This window comes from Cetorhinus maximus, chromosome 17 (assembly GCF_964194155.1).
Source record: "Cetorhinus maximus chromosome 17, sCetMax3.hap1.1, whole genome shotgun sequence".
NCBI classification, from domain to species: domain Eukaryota; kingdom Metazoa; phylum Chordata; class Chondrichthyes; order Lamniformes; family Cetorhinidae; genus Cetorhinus; species Cetorhinus maximus.
The window spans coordinates 42,996,652-43,014,365 of record NC_135895.1 but is presented as its reverse complement, the minus strand read 5'-3'; the positions used below and the strand labels follow the sequence as shown (position 1 = coordinate 43,014,365).

Genomic DNA, 17,714 nt, shown 5'->3' with positions numbered 1-17,714 from the left:
CTCTGGGCTGCTTTAGTAAGCCTTTAATCAGCCAGGCTGGCTACCTGCTGCATGCGGGCAGGTAGCCCTGCTGGCCCACAGCCCCCATCCCACAGCTGTAAAATGGCCTGGAATGGAGCTAGGGAACTGCATGCTTGCTGACAGTGCTAATTTGTCTGCCTTTTTTCCTGGCCTCTGGTCTTTTTTTCCCCCAAAATCACAAATCTCCTCTTTTCAAAAACCACACTCAAAAGTAGTGTATTTTGAAATTTACCCCTAGTTTTTTTCCCCAAATTTGAGCAGCAACCGTTAAAGCTGACTGAATGGCACAGGTGCATTCTGGGAAATTAGGTATACTGCACAATCCAAATTTAGCCCATAAAATCAAATATCTGGGCAAAAATATCAAATCCAGTTCTAGACCTTTGAGAGGCGCAATGGTTGCCAAGCAAAAACTTGAACCGATACATTAAAAGTCCAAGTTTACTGATAAGTTGTGAAATATATTTTATTTTATATTTATTATTTTGTTTAGATCTTTATTTTGGACAGGAACAATTTCAGTTACCGAGGGGAAACAAAAAAGAAAGTTACCAGTAAATGTTCTGAGCAATCTGTGAGAACATGGTGGCCAGTCTGGATCAGAGTCACAGGTTCCTATTGTAAAAATTCATCAGTCTAAGAGAGAGAGAGTAAAAGGAAGCAAGAATAAAAAGACAAAGTGAAAAAGGATAAAGCAAGAAAAAAAAAGGGTGAAATCCATGTATTCCATTAAAAAACCAGTAAAAGCCCATCAAATCCAACTACTCCAAGTGACAGAGAATCTAAAAGATAGGGAGGAGATTTCTTGCTGCATTATTGTAAAACTATGCTTTGAATGACAGGATGAGACACACCAATTGAAGCTAAAGGCAATTTGTGGCATGTGGCATTCATCAGAGCAAAATGCTGACAAAAGATCATATGTGACTGCTGTCAAATGTGCAAATCCTGATTTTAAAAAATCAGAAATAAGCAAGAGGCCAGAAGTAAGGGGGATGTCAAACAGCAGCAGCTAAGGCAGTTAAGAAAAATAATAAATCATGCTTCAATACCAGAAGTTGACATCAATAACAGTGGCAAAAAAAAAAAATCCACGACAAAAAGAACCACGAACTTTGCCAACATAAAAGCTGCAGACAATAGTTTTTGTTCCTCAGTAGTTCTAAGATGCAGTGCAGGACCACTGTATAGGCTGGAGATGCTGCTGGACAAAACCTGCTTGCATGGTTACAATGATGTGTAAAACTCTGGATGACATGTTTTCAGCCAACTTATCCAGAGGCAAAACAACACAATAAGTTGCATTTATACAGCATCTTTAACATAGTAAAATGTCCCAAGACTTCACAGGTGCATTGCCAAACAAGATTTGACACTGAGCCACAGAGATATTAGCACAGGTTACCAAAAGCAGAGTCAAAGAGGTAGGTTTTAAGGAGCATCATAAAGAAGCGAAAGGTAGAAAAGCTTGGGATGGGGGGCCATGATTCAAAAACCCAAAACCCAGGCAACTGAGGGGATGGTCGCCAATAGTAGTGGTTAAAAAAGGGTTAGACAAGAGGCCAGAATTAGAAGAGCACAGAGATCTCAGGGGATTGTAGGGCCTGAGGTGGATACAGACATAGGGAATTGAATAAATGAGAAGTTATTTAGCTCATTTCACATTGAATCAAATTAAGTACATACTGCAGCCAAGGTACGCATAATCTACAGAATGCAGCACAGCAACTTGCCAAGGTTTCTTTGACAGCACCTCTCAAATCCACAACTTCCTGGCAAGGCTTTCATGTGCACATGAACACCATCAGCACCAAGTCATACCTTTCCTGCTTTGGACAAGTATTTTCCTGTCTTCATTATTGCGGATCAAAATTCCAGAACTCCCTACCTTACATCATTAAGCTACATCACATAGAATGCAGCATTCAAGAAGGCCCACCACCACCTTCCCAGGTCCAACTAGAGATGGGCAGTAAATTCTGGCCTTGCCAGCTATGCTCACGTCACGAAAATTCATTTTAAAATCTTCCCAATTCCTGTAAGCCATTCAGAAAAATATTACACTGGGAATACTATTTTAATACACAAATTATTAGATACTATAAGTGTTTGCTTCCATTATACAAATAAAAACAAGCTAATGATTGGTTGATCTTACATTATCAGAACATAAACTACATCAAACATAACATGGGCGTTGGATCTGACATTATACAACTATTGCTACTTTTCCAAAACCTTTGTGCAAAATCTCCAAAAATATGAGTGCAAAAATCTTTGCAATGATTATGGACATATTCTGTCTGAGACTTGGGATTTTAAAAAACTTCATGCTCTCCTAATTCTGCCATCCCATTCTGAAGATGCTGATGTGTTGGGTGACATCAACCCTCTGATTGCACCCAAGGAGCTATTTTTCACACTAGCTGAGACAACCAGTGCCAGCAGGTTACTCAACCATGAAGGGTACCATAACTAAGTTTAATGATATTGTCACTCAAAATTTACAAGTGTACTTTCCAGTAGGAGTCATTAAATAACAAACAGAAGTAGAATACAGGCCGATTTCATCCCCAGCAACCCCCCTCAACACCTAGCCCAGGGACACAGAGTCCAATTGTTGTCCTTGGCTGCTACCTTGGACTTTGAATTAGTCATTGCATTAAATTTTTTTTTTGTCAAACAATCTAGACAAAGGTGCTTTCTGAACACATTCTTTGAGAAAACTGATGCACTTCGTGGAATACTCATCAGGGAATTCTCTAAAGTGGCTTACATGCTGTGATGTGTTAAAATCCACACATTGTACTTGAATATTTAACAGTTTTCTAACTTTAATCATTGCCTCTATATCCTTGTGAAGAATTACTTTATCTGCTTTTGAATACAAGAAAAGTTGAGGCCACCTTGATGGGTCCACCTTCAAAGCATCATAGCATGACAAGGAGACAAACTGCGTTACTGGATAAAGCACAGTCTTAAGAAGTACAATCAAGACAAAAGCAGGAATAGCAATGCACTTCACAAAAACACTGACTGAAGGACCCAAGACAGTATACAGCGCACGGATGCCACCCTGGAGGTTCCTGTTTCCAGGTGCACTATCAAAAATGGTTCCTATTACATTTAACTTGGTGAAATAAGTTTCAGTTTTGTTACATTGGAGCTCAACAACGTGGCGGTATAGCATGCATCCACCATTACTGAAAACGTGGAACATGATTGGATGCTCTTCTATGCCAATGTCAAACAGAAGATCTAAGAGTTTTCTTGCAGTGCAATGGAGATTTTTGCTGAAGGTTCCAGGGAAAAATATCTGACGCCATGGAACAGTATATCTGAGAACTATACAACCCTGAAACAAGTAAAGTAAATAGATTTTAATACATTATACAAAAGACATTTATTACTATCTCAAAGTAAACATGTTCTTTAAGCAAGGAAGAGAGTGGTGAATTCTGTGACGACTGTTGAAGATCATCCCAGAGTGAGTGGAAATTAAATTTGAACAGTTTTAAAAATCTAGCCTCTGAGTCATGGGAGGGGGGTGCGGGTCAGTTTAATATGGTAAATAGCTAACTTCCCTTACTGTGGTCCACCACAACTGGGAAATTCAATGTCTCATTATAGATGGTCTATCAAAATTATCATGCTTATTATGGGAATAATTCTGTTCATGTGTACCAAGAATTAAGTATCTTCTGAAAATATATTCTGAGAAGAGGGGGTAGTTGGTTTGGTTTACAGGCAAATTCTTTGGGGGCGGGGGGAAGAGGAGCTAAAGGCACAGCCCGACAACTTGCTGAGAGAGCAGATGAGAGACAGACTCTGTGCAACAGGCTGCAAGGTGCAGGTCTTGAGCTGAAGGCTAAGATGCAGAAGATTAATTTGCGCTTTGGGAACTTGCTTCAAAAGAAAGGTAATGCTGTAAAAAAAGGAAGTCAATCCATGAAAGGATAAGACGTGTGGTTTACTACTTTTTCGAGAAGACAACTGTGATTGCGTGGAAGAAATGGTTGCTTTAATTGATAGCCTGTAAACTCACTTGTTGTCTGCAAAATAAAGAAGCTTAGTTAAACTGCATCAGGCTGTGCCTCACTAAAACGTTTGTCTGCTTATACTCATTATCTAACTAACCAGCAACATATTACCCAGTAAAAGCACTGAGAACTCAGCACACACCAGAGATCAATGCCTTTCCCAGTTCTGTAAATTCACAGAAAGGAACTGATTAAATGTGTTAGTCTTGTTTTTGTGGAGTTACTGTTGATCCAGTGAAGTTATGCATGTGTTCTAACAGGAGGTTAATTAAATATTGTAACTTTATGGTACCGGATGTAATACATTTTGATGCATTTGGTAAAATGTACATGAGGCAAGGGGGAAGATTTTTTATTTATGACCAGGGCATGTCTTTCAATTTTTGCCATGTTAATGTAACCTGAAGTGTGTGTGTGCGTATGCATGTGCATTTAAGTTACAGGGCCATTATTTATACTTCCTCTTCCCCCCCACCTTTTTGACCCCTTTGCTCCACTCTCTTTCCTTTTCTATCACTCCCCTTACTGCTAGCTTTGATTTCTTCCCTCCCAAGTGCTCTGCCACCAAAACTCCTACCCCAACCCATCACCATTCTTACACAAGAAATAGGAACAGGAGTAGACCATTCGGCCCCTCGAGCCTGCTCCGCCATTCAATAAGATCATGGCTGATCATCTTGTGTTTCAATTTCCACATTCTCATCTAAACCCGATAACCTTCAATTCCCTTGCCTAATAAGAATCTATCTACCTCTGCCTTAAAAATATTCAATGATCCCACCTCCACTACCTTCTGAGGCAGAGAATTCCAAAGTCGCACAACCCTTAAAAAAATTTCTCATCTCTGTCTTAAAAGGGTGACCCCTAATTTTAAAAGTGTCTCCTAGTTCTGGACTCACCCACAAGAGGAAACATCCTTTCCACATCCACTTTGTCAAGGCTGTTCAGGATCTTGTATACTTCAATCAAATCACCCCTCACTCTAAGCTCCAGTGGAAACAAGCCCAGTCTATCCAACCTTTCCTCATAAGACAACCCACTCATTCCAGGTATCAATCTAGTAAACCTCCTTTGAACCGTCTCCAACGCATTTACATCCTTTCTTAAATAAGGGGGCCAAAGCTGCACACAGTATTCGAGGTGTGATCTCACCAATGCCCCATATAACTGAAGCATAACATCCTTACTTTTATGTTCAATCCCTCTCGTAGTAAAGGATAGCATTCCATGAGCCTTCTTAATTACTTGCTGTACCTGCATACTAACTTTGTGACTCATATACTAGAACACCTAGATCCCTCTGTACCTCAGAATTATGCAGCCTTTCTCCATTTAAGTTAATACTCCGCTTTTTTTGTTTTTCCTGCCAAAGTGAACTTCACATTTTCCCACATTAAACTCCATTTGCCAGATCTTTGCCCACTCATTCAACCTATATCCACCTGCAACCTCATGTCTTCTTCACTTCTTCTGCCATCCTACTCTTCTGCTGCCATCTCAATCTTCAATAAGCCCACAGCTTACCATCTGTGCCTTGCTTGGAATTCTTCAATGGGCTGACTGAAGTACCCACTACTTTCTCCTTACGAGCAGCAACTCCAACATGCATCTTTCTTTCTTGCTGATTTTCATGGAGTGCACCTGATAACCTGGCCAAATGTCTGCCAATCCCATGCACTAACCCCTTGTAGTCTGCCAGTGAACAATCATCATCACTCTCCGCATTTGCTAACAGCTTTATGAAGCCCTCATTGGACCCCATCTGGAATACTGAGAGAAGTCTGAGCTCTACACCTTAGGAAAAATATATTTGCCTTGGGAGGAAGTGTAATGTAAATTTATGGAATGACACTTCAACCCTAAGGATTAAATTACGAGGAGAGACTAGACAAGCTAGGGTAATATTGCTTGGAATTTAGAAGGTTATGGGGTTATTTGATCAAAGTTTAAGTTATTAAAATGATCACATACAGTAGATAGAGAAATTATTCCCACTGTTATCATCCTGTGGATCTCCCTATTGGCTAACTAATGGAAGGACAGGGACGGGCTAAGGGGGGCATTTTCAGGATGGCAACCTGTAACTAGTGGAATGTTACAGGGATCAGTGCTGGGGCCACAATTATTTACAATATATATTAATGACTTGGATGAGGGAAGCAAATGTACTATCGCCAACTTTGCGGATGATGCAAAAAATAGGTGGGAAGGCAAGTGGTGAGGATGTCTACAGAGGGATATAGACAGGTTAAGTGAGTGGGCAAAAACTTGGCAGATGGAATATAATGTGGGAAAATGTGAGGTTATGCATTTTGGCAGGAAGAATAGAGCAGCTGAATATTATTTAAATGGAAAAAGGTTGCAGAAAGCTGCAGCAGAGGGATTTTGGGGTCCTTGTGCATTAATCACAAAAAGCTAACATACAAGTTCAACAGGTTATAGGGAAAGCAAATGGAATGTTGGCGTTTATTTCAAAAGGAATGCAGTATAAAAATAGGGAAGTCTTGCTAAAACTATACAAAGCACTAGTTAGACCACACCTAGAATACTGTGAACAGTTTTGGTCCCCTTATCTAAGGGAAGATATACTGGCATTGGAGGTAGTCCAGAGAAGGTTCACTTAGTTGATCCCAGGGATGGAGGGATTTTCTTATGAGGAGATGTTAAGTATGTTGGGCTTGTACTCATTGGAGTTTAGAAGAATGAGAGCTGACCTTATTGAAACATATAAGATGCTTAGGAGGCTTGACAGGGTAGATGCTGAGAGGTTGTTTCCCCTTGTGGGAGAGTCTAGGGCCAGAGGGCACAATCTCAGAGTAAGGTGTCACCCATTTAAGACTGAGATGAGGAGGAATTTATTCTCTCAGAGGGTAGTGAATCTGTGGAATTATTTACCACAGAGAGCTGTAGAGGCTGGGTCATTAAGTATATTCAAGGCTGAGAAAGACAGATTTTTAAGTCAGTAAGGGAATCAAGGGTTAAGGGGAGAAGGCAGGAGAGCGGAGTTGAGGATTATCAGATCAGCTATGATCTCATTGCATGGCAGAGCAGACTCGATGAGCCAATTGGCCTACTTCTGCTCCTATGTCTTATGGTCTTAAAAGGAAGAAATACCATCAAAATTCCAGGAAGGAATAATATTGAAGTCGGCAATATTTTAATACTATTTTAAGTAGTCCAGTTGTAATCTGGGGAATGAACCAGTGACTCCCTTTAAAACAAGCAACACAAATTAAAATTCCAGGGAGGTGGCAAGAGAAAATGTTTTGATCTGGATTGCACTGTCTGAAAAGGTTGTGGAAGTAGATTCAATAACAACTTTTGAAAGGGAATCGGATAAACACTAGGAGAAACAGTGGTGGAGTGGGACTAATTGGATAGCTCTTTCAAAAAGCTGGGACAAGCACAATAGGCTGAATGTCCTTCTTCTGTGCTGTATCCTTTGATAATTATAAATACTTTTTGTTATTACCATAGTCTAATTTTCCTTTAGTTATATCAAATCATTGTGGATGAGCTGCAGAAAACAAGTTGCACAGGAAGACTTATGAGGGACATGCCTATTGGTAGAAGTGGACAAAGGTAAATTCAACCGATATTGGTTCATTACATGCTTTGCACCTTCTACACTTGCCAACAGTTGACAAAAAGCAAAATGCTGCAGATGCTGGAAATTTGGAATAGCGCCAGATAATGTTGGAAACACTAAAACACAAAAGTCAGGCAAAACTGTAGAGAAAGAAACATTCAGATTCCTATGAGAAGTCTGGCTTTGCTAAATAGGTGTCCATCCCAAACAATTACAATCAAACTATTAAAGGGTAATTAGTTGCTTACAATATTCTCCCTTCATTTCTAGTATTCAGGTTTCAGGTTGATGCCCTTACATCAGAACTGGAAAATGATCAACAACCTGAAATGTTGCCGTACGTTTCGACTCTCCACAAATCCTGCCTGATCTGCTGAATGTTTCTAGAATGTTTTGTTTTTATGCCAACTGTTGTGTTCATTATTGGGGAAGAAAAGAATCAGCCTCTCTTACCTTTGGTAGCTTTTAAAACTTAGACATGCACACAACTTGAAAAGTGTTAATAGCATCATGATAACCACAATTAAATGTGGAGCAATTTTTCAAAGAGTATGCTGTAAAATAAACACATGAAAAGAAGCCATTTTCCTCAACACCAACCTGATTATTGTAGATATAGCTGTATTTTGCTAAATGCTTGTGTTGGCAGCCAGCCCAACCCAACAGGATTATCACAGGGTTTTCTTTAAAGCCTAAAATACACAAAAAGTTATATCTGCACGATAGAATAGCAAACCTAACACTGATATTTCCACAATATTATAGTGCAAATTCTATTCCAATTCCTATGAGAAGTCTGGCTTTGTTAAAAACGAGTCCTTCACGAACAATTACAATCACTGAACTATTAAAGAGTAATTAGTTGCTTACAATATTTTCCTTTCGAGTATTTAGGTTTCATTTCACTTAGACAGATGATGGAATTAAAGTCAATTCTTATAAATGCAAGACTCTGAAATATTACTTTATATAGTCCTAATCAAATTCACAACGCAAAAACCATTTGCATCATTTAGCATTAAATTAATTGGGGAGATGGAAGAGTAATGACCATTTGTACAAGAACTGAATTGTGAGCCAAGACAGCAAGTGTTCAAAAACTATTTGAGCTCGAAGGTGATATAGCTCAGCCAAATTCTCTTTTCATCAATGGTCCTATTATAGGGCAGCCAGTGGAGTTGTAGGAACAAACAAGCCTATTTCTACTGTGATACGTAAAGAGACGTTGCCTCTAAATTCCAGAGCATGCTTCGCCTACCTAAAAAGATTTTTACCAAAAACAAGATTAAATCAAATGGGTCAAATCAAGTAAAGTGAAAACAAAGATTCTACATGCTGTCCACTATTCATAGAAGGCATTGAACCACAAATAATCAGGAATAGAAAAGAAAAATATTGCAGACGCTGGAAATCCGAAATAAAAACAAAAAAATTCTTGAATTATTCAGCAGGTCAGGCAGCATCTGTGGGATAGAACTAGAATTCATGGGATTTTGCTGTAGTACACATGCACCATCATTACTCCTCTGAAACTGGTAGCAACCTCTGGAGTCTGCACATGCACAGTTAAACATGAAGTCCATAAGTTGCTGCGAGTGGTTCTACCCTTCTCCAGAGGGTGCAATCCTGAAGTTTCCACAGACTGTAATGAAGTAGAAATCACTGAATGACGAGAACTTTTCATTTTACACTACCAGCCTCACTGTAAAAACCTTTGAAAAGATTATTGGGGAATGAGGGGTAACTGGATTTTCAATTACATACTAAGTTCATATTTACAGCTCAAAAACCTCTCTGACCCTGAAAGATTAATTTTATATCTGTGGAATGTGAAATTTCACCATTGTTAAAAAAATTCCACATATTTTTAATTTTTTTAAGTTTCAGACGTTTCAGCTTCCACCTTAATCCCAAATGCATGTCCCAATCATTTATTCCACACTAAAATTTAATCAAAATGATGAATATTCAGTGCATTTTACTTTCTGGTTTGCTGTCTATAAGAATACTTCTAAGTGATGGGCTGCTTACAATGCTTGATGACATTACATTCCTGGATGCCAGAAATCCCTATGAATTGGAACCAGATTCAAACTAATGTTATCAAAGCCATGGAAAACAACACATCATTTGAAATCAGTGGCGAGCACCATTGCTTCACTGCTGACTGTGAATTCTGGGCTAAGGTTTCAGGTCAATGGCCTTTCATCAGAACTGGAAGCAAAGTTACAAACATAAAAAGGTTTAAATACAGAGGCAGGAAAAAGATGGGAGGAGAGGAAAGAACAAGAGATAAGGTACGTGATAGGGTGGAAGGCAAGAGACATGAAATGACAAAAAGGATGACGGTGCAAGGCAAAAGAGAGAGTGGTAATGGGACAAGAAAAGGAGCAAAAGATAGGTATAGAGAAGCTGAAAGCGACAAAAGCAGAATCATTACCAGCAACTACTGTACGAAAAAAAAAGTGAGTCGATGATCAGAAATTGTTGAACTCATTGTTGAGTCCAGAAGGCTGTAAAAAGTGTCTAAAAGAAAAATGAGGTGCTACTCCTCAAGCTTGCATTCAGCTTCATTGGAACAGTGTAGGAGGCTGTGGACAGAGGGCAATTTTAGATCATAACTACCACTGCCTTGTGTTATTTCCACCCTTCCACTGATCCCTCTGCTCATTCCTCTCCTCCCTTCCCCCAATTCCCATGCCTATGCACTTGCTTAAAACCCATTACATCTTTAACTATTTCCGCTTGTCGTGAAAGGTCATTAACCTGAAATACATTGCTGTCTTTACAGATGCTGTCTGACATGCTGAATATTTCTAGCATTTTCTATTTTACATCAGGAATAGAAATACTTACTGGTACCTCCTTTCTTATCCCAGAGACACTGAAGTCAACAGGGTTGCACTCTCATGTGGTTGTATTATACGAGTCAGCTTGACTCAGTTGTCATCACCTCCAAATCAGAATGTTGAGTTCAAGCTCCAAACTAGGACTTGACCACATAATCTAGGCTGACAGTTAATGCAGCACTGAAGGGCTGCATTGTCAGCAGCGCTGTTTTTAAGATGAGACATTGAACTGATCAGCTATGGTTTCTGTTCCTAATTGTCATTTAAAAAAAAAATGATCACTTCAGTCTGTTCAAGTAAAAGTAAAACAAAAAATTCAAAAGAGCTGGTAAAACAATTACTTCAAAGTAATGAATAGGATCTGAAGTTCTCTTCCTGACATAAGGCTCTAAGGCTCTAAAGAAACAAGAAATTTGAGATGCTTACACAGAAAGGAAGATTGGCGAGAACAGTAATAATTCTCATTAGGAAAAGGAACAATGAGCTCCTAACATCTGGAGGTGAGGGAGAAGGAAACATGGGTGAGAGTCTTAAGACGACAGATATTCATGGAAAATGAAGCTGAACTTCTCCTTGCTTTCCAGAATGGATCCCACAGTAATCGGTGATTTTGGCACAGACGACCAAGGTTGTATAGTGCTTGATGTGGTGCAACCAGATCTGATAATGCATGATGAAACCAGCTGCACACTCGATGAACTCAAGTCTGGTACAGCTTCTTTCAAAAGGATTGGTGTATTCTGGCCCAGCCTTGTATTGTAATGGAAAAATTGACCAACTGTAAACCTAGCACATCAATGCAAAAGATAAGGCTGAAACATGTGTTAAAATCTTCAGCCAGAAGTGCTGAGTGGATAATCCACCTTGGCCTCCACTGGAGGTCCCCAGCATCACAAAGGCCAGTCTTCAGCCAATTCAATTCACTCCACATGATATCATGAAATGGCTGAAGGCAATGGATACTGCCAAGGCTATGGACCCTGACAATATTCCAGCAATAGCACTTAAGTGCGGATGTTCGCTGATGATTGCATAATTTTCAACACCATTCACAACTCCTCAGATACTGAAGCAGTCCATGTCCAAATGCAGCAAGACCTGGACAATATCCAGGCTTGGGCTGACAAGTGGCATTTGCATCACACAAATGCCAGGCAACAGCCATCTCCAACAAGAGAGAATCCAACCATTGCCCCTTGACATTCAATGGCATTACCATCACTGAATCCCCCACTATCAACATCCTGGGGGGTTACCATTGACCAGAAACTGAACTGAACCAGCCACATAAATACTGTGGCTAAAATAGCAGGTCAGAAGCTAAGAATCCTACACTGTGTAACTCACCTCTTGACTCCCCAAAGCCTGCCCACCATCTACATGGCATAAATCAGGAGTATGATGGAATACTCATCACTTGCCTGGATGAGTGTAGTTCCAACATCACCCAAAAAGCTCAATACAATCCAAAGCAGCCCCTTGGATTAGCACCCCCTCCATTCATTCACTCCCTCCAACCACTGATGCACAGTGGCAGCAGTGTGTACCATCTATAAGATGCACTGCAGAAACTCACCAAGACTCCTCAGTCAGCACCTTCCAAACTCACAACCACTACCATCTAGAAGGACAAGGGCAACAGACAGACGGGACCACCACCACCTGGAAGTTCCCCTCCAAGCCACACAGCATCCTGACTTGGAAATATATGCCATTCCTTCACTGTCACTGGGTCAAAATCCTGGAACTCCCTACCTAACAGCACTATGGGTGTACCTACACCATATGGCCTGCAGCAGTTCAAGAAAACAGCTCAACACCACCTTTTCAAGGGCAATCAGGGATGGGTAATAAATGCTGGCCTAGCCAGCAATGCCACATCCCGTAAATGAGTAATAGAAAAAAAAGGAAAACAATTATGCAACTTTGCCTATTTGAGTGTATTTTCCCCCCAAGCTATGTTGTACTGTGTAAACTTGTCTCACCATTTTTAACAATAATATTACTTAATAGAAACTAATTTACCAAACACAATGTTCAAAACTAGAATCAGGAGGTAAATAGGGAAGCACTGAAAGTAATTGCAAAACATTATAAGTTGTACACCCGATGTTCAGTTGTGGACGAAGAGAACAACTGCAATTACAAATAGATGGAAAGAAATAAAAGCAAAAAACTGCGGATGCTGGAAATCCAAAACAAAAACAAAAATACCTGGAAAAACTCAGCAGGTCTGACAGCATCTGCGGAGAGGAACACAGTTAACGCAGTTAACGTTTCGAGTCCGTATGACTCTTCAACAGAACTAAGGAAAAATAGAAAAGAGGTGAAATATAAGCTGGTTTAAGGGGGGGGTGGGACAGGGAGAGCTGGATAGAGGGCCAGTGATAGGTGGAGAAAACCAAAAGATGTCAGACAAAAGGACAAAGAGGTTTTGAAGGTGGTGATATTATCTAAGGAATGTGATAATAGGTGACATTAAGGGTAGAAAGCAGGACGAGCAAGGTACAGATAGCCCTAGTGGGGGTGGGGTGGGGGGAAGGGATCGAAATAGGCTAAAAGGTAGAGATAAAACAACGGATGGAAATACATTTAAAAATAATGGAAATAGGTGGGAAAAGAAAAATCTATATAAATTATTGGGGAAAAGGGGGATCGGAAAGGCGATGGGGATGGAGGAGAGAGTTCATGATCTAAAATTGTTGAACTCAATATTCAGTCCGGAAGGCTGTAAAGTGCCTAGTCGGAAGATGAGGTGCTGTTCCTCCAGTTTGCGTTGAGCTTCACTGGAACAATGCAGCAGGCCAAGGACGGACATGTGGGCATGAGAGCAGGGTGGGGTGTTGAAATGGCAAGTGACAGGGAGGTCTGGATCATGCTTGTGGACAGACCGAAGGTGTTCCGCAAAGCGATCACCCAGTCTGCGTTTGGTCTCTCCAATGTAGAGGAAACCGCATTGGGAGCAGCGAATGCAGTAGACTAAATTGAGGGAAGTGCAAGTGAAATGCTGCTTCACTTGAAAAGGGTGTTTGGGCCCTTGGACGGTGAGGAGAGGGGAAGTAAAGGGGCAGGTGCTGCACCTTCTGCGGTTGCATGGGAAGGTGCCGTGGGAGGGGGTTGAGGTGTAGGAGGTGATGGAGGAGTGGACCAGGGTGTCCCAGAGGGAACGATCCCTGCGGAATGCCACCAGGGGTGTGAAGGGAAGATGTGTTTGGTGGTGGCATCATGCTAGAGTTGGCGGAAATGGCGGAGGATGATCCTTTGAATGAGGAGGCTGGTGGGGTGATAAGTGAGGACAAGGGGGACCCTATCATGGTTCTGGGAGGGAGAGGAAGGTGTGAGGGCGGATGCGCGGGAGATGGGCCAGACACGGTTGAGGGCCCTGTCAACCACCATGGGTGGAAAACCTTGGTTAAGGAAGAAGGAAGACATGTCAGAGGAACTGTTTTTGAAAGTGGCATCATCAGAACAGATGCGACGGAGGCGAAGGAACTGAGAGAATGGGATGGAGTCCTTACAGGAAGCGGGGTGTGAGGAGCTGTAGTCGAGGTAGCTGTGGGAGTCGGTAGGCTTGTAATGAATTTTGGTGGACAGTCTATCACCAGAAATTGAGAGAGAGGTCAAGGAAGGGGAGGGAAGTGTCAGAGATGGACCATGTGAGGGGTGGAAATTGGAAGCAAAATTAATGGCTGTCCGAGGTTGGGAGACTATGAGGTTGGAAGCTGTGGAAGGAAGATCTCCAGAGATGAGGTCAGTAACAGTCCTGGAAACAATGGCTTGATGTTCAGAGGTGGGGTCATGGTCCAGGGGGAGGTAGGAGGAAGTGTCTGCGAGTTGACGCTCAGCCTCTGCGAGGTAGAGGTCAGTGCGCCAGACAACAACAGCACCACCTTTGTCAGCAGGTTTGATGACAATGTCAGGGTTGGACCTGAGAGAACAGAGTGCAGCAAGTTCAGAGAGAGACAGATTAGAGTGGGTGAGAGGAGCAAAGAAATTGAGACGACTGATGTCACGCCGACAGTTCTCAATGAAAATGACGGTGGTTGACAGGGCTCTCAACCATGTCCGGCCCATCTCCCGCGCATCCGCCCTCACACCTTCCTCTCCCTCCCAGAACCATGATAGGGTCCCCCTTGTCCTTACTTATCACCCCACCAGCCTCCACATTCAAAGGATCATCCTCCGCCATTTTTGCCAATTCCAGCATGATGCCACCACCAAACACATCTTCCCTTCACCCCGCTGGTGGCATTCCGCAGGGATCGTTCCCTCCAGGACACCCTGGTCCACTCCTCCATCACCCCCTACATCTCAACCCCCTCCCACGGCACCTTCCCATGCAACCGCAGAAGGTGCAACACCTGCCCCTTTACTTCCCCTCTCCTCACCGTCCAAGGGCCCAAACACTCCTTTCAACTGAAGCAGCATTTCACTTGCACTTCCCTCAATTTAGTCTACTGCATTCGCTGCTCCCAATGCAGTTTCCTCTACATTGGAGGGACCAAACACAGGCTGGGTGACCGCTTTGCAGAACACCTTTGGTCTGTCCGCAAGCATGACCCAGACCTCCCTGACGCTTGCCATTTCAACACTCCACCCTGCTCTCATGCCCACATGTCCATCCTTGGCCCGCTTGCATTGTTCCAGCTCAACGCAAACTGGAGGAACAGCACCCCATCTTCTGACTAGGCACTTTACAGCCTTCCGGACTGAATATTGAGTTCAACAATTTTAGATCATGAGCTCTCTCCTCCATCCCCACCCCCTTTCCGATCCCCCTTTTTTCCAATAATTTATATAGATTTTTCTTTTCCCACCTATTTCCATTATTTTTAAATGTATTTCCATCCATTGTTTTATCTCTACCTTTTAGTCTATTTCGATCCCTTCTCCCCACACCACCCCCACTAGGGCTATCTGTACCTTACTCATCCTGCTTTCTACCCTTAATGTCACCTATTATCACATTCCTTAGATAATATCTTCGGTTCTTTGTCCTTTTGTCTATGACATCTTTTGGTTATCTCCACCTATCACTGGCCCTCTATCCAGCTCTACCTGTCCCACCCGCCCCCCCCCCCAAACCAACTTATATTTCACCTCTTCTATTTTTCCTTAGTTCTGTTGAAGAGTCATACCGACTCGAAACATTAACTGTGTTCCTCTCCGCAGATGCTGTCAGACTTGCTGAGTTTTTCCAGGTATTTTTGTTTTTGTTTTGGAAAGAAATAACTTTATTCAGCAAAAATCAATATTATGACTTGCAAGATCAAAGTCGGGATTAAACACGCTAAAACCACTTGGCCTTCCAACTTCCCGACAGCGGTCTAACTCGCGGAATTCTTTAAAGTTAATGAATTCTTAAATATATAAATAACTAACGTTTTGCTATCATCTCCTCTAGCTGCTGCTTAACAGGGCCTCAGAAGCTACTCTCATGCATCTGGAAAGCCGCCACATGAAGAGAGAACCTGGACTACGTCCGGTGCAAAGATAGCCAGGAAATGATTTTTCAGCAAACCGGAACACCAAATGAACTTCACCTGAATCGTTAGGTTCAGAAAACACAACAGTATATTCCAGATCCTTATCACCCATCCTTCAATCGTCCCTATTTATCCGCTTACACCTCAGCTCGCTATTAACCAGGAACAAGCGGAACCAACCAATCCGGAAGCGCCTTATTGCGAGACCTTTCACTTCCTTCGCAACCGTGCCAAACAGGAAATTCATGTAAAGCCCGCCCCCCTTTCCCAGCCCGCGACTCCGATTGGCTGCCTCGGGCTCCAGTTCCCTATTCTTACGCAGCAATTGGCTAACACGAACGCCAATTGTACAATGCCATTCGGTTTACCGTTTTCACGGTAGGTTGGCTTGTGCGAAATTGTGTGGTCTCTTTAGCATAGAAATATAACTTGTTCAGTAAGATAAATCTGCTGTTTATCAAAAAAATCTGAATCGACCAAACGCGTTAAAACATAGAAATATTTATAGCAGAGCATGAGGACTTTCGGGCCATCATGTCCCTGCCGACCGATAAAGAGCTATCCAGCTTAATCCCACTTTTTAGCTCTTGATCCGTTGCCTTGTAGCTCACCGAACTTGAAGTGCATATCCAGGTGTTTTTAAAATGCGATGAGGGTTTTTACCACCCTTTTAGGCAGTGAGTTTGAGAGGCAAATAACAATTGACTGAGCTCTGGAGATGGCTAATAGTTTATTGATTTTCTCATTTTCAATTGATAAAAATACAGAATCAAAGAATAATTACAGCACAAAAGAAAGCCATTCACCCCACCGTGTCTGCGCTGGCTTTCTGCTATAACAGCTCATCTAGTTCCAGTCCTTTGCTTTTCCCCGGAGCCTTGCAAATTTTGTCTCTTCAGATAATTGTTCAGTTCTGTTTTGAAATTAGCCGTGATTGAATTTGCCTTCACCATAGTCTGAGGCAGTGCATTTCAGAACCCAACCACTTGTTGCATACAAAGGTTTTTCCTATGTAAATGTTACTTCTTTTGCCAATCACCTTAAATTGGTGCTGTCTGATTTTGAATCTTCTACCAATAGGAACAGTTTTTCTCTGTCCCGACCCCTCATGATTTTGAACACTGCAATCTAATCTCTGCTTATTTTTTGCTTCTCCAAGGAGAAAAAAACCCAACTTCTCCAATCTATTCATGTAATTGAAGTTCCTCGTCTCTGGAACCATTCTCTTGAATCTTTTCTGCATCTTCTAATGCCTTCACATTCTTCCTCAAGTGTAGTGTCCAGAACTGGATACAATGCTCCAGTTGAAGCTGAACCAGTGTTTTATGAGATTGATCTTAACTTTCTTGCCTTTGTACTCTTTGCCCCTACTTATAAAGACCAGGATCCCACATGCTTTAGTAACCACTTGCTTTCTTAACCTGCCTTGCCACCTTCAATCATTTGTGCACATATACCCCCAGATCCATCTGCTCCTGCACCTCTTTAGAATTGTACCCTTATTTTATATTGCCGCTTCTTGTTCTTCCTGCCAAAGTAAATCACTTCTCAACATTAAATTTAATCTGCCACTTGTCTGCCTATTCCTCCAACTTGTCCATTTCCTCTTGGAGTTTACCTCCTCGTAGTTCACAATACTTTCAAGCTCTATGTCATTCGCCATCTTTAAAATTGTGACCTGTACACCAAGTCCAGGTCATTAATATATCTCAGGAAAAGCAAGGGAGCG

General features: G+C 41.8%; 1 protein-coding gene across 1 annotated transcript; it reads right to left on the bottom strand.

Moving 5' to 3' along the window:
• Window positions 1-483: 483 nt before the first annotated feature.
• tmem53 (transmembrane protein 53) lies at window positions 484-16,208 on the bottom strand. Its single transcript, XM_078561080.1, has 3 exons — window positions 16,043-16,208; window positions 8,251-8,342; window positions 484-3,376 (listed from the first exon to the last, which is right to left on the bottom strand). The coding sequence occupies exons 1-3, from the start codon at window positions 16,095-16,097 to the stop codon at window positions 2,684-2,686; spliced, it is 840 nt and encodes a 279-aa protein (XP_078417206.1). The 5' UTR covers window positions 16,098-16,208; the 3' UTR covers window positions 484-2,683.
• Between the last annotated feature and the right edge of the window lie 1,506 nt (window positions 16,209-17,714).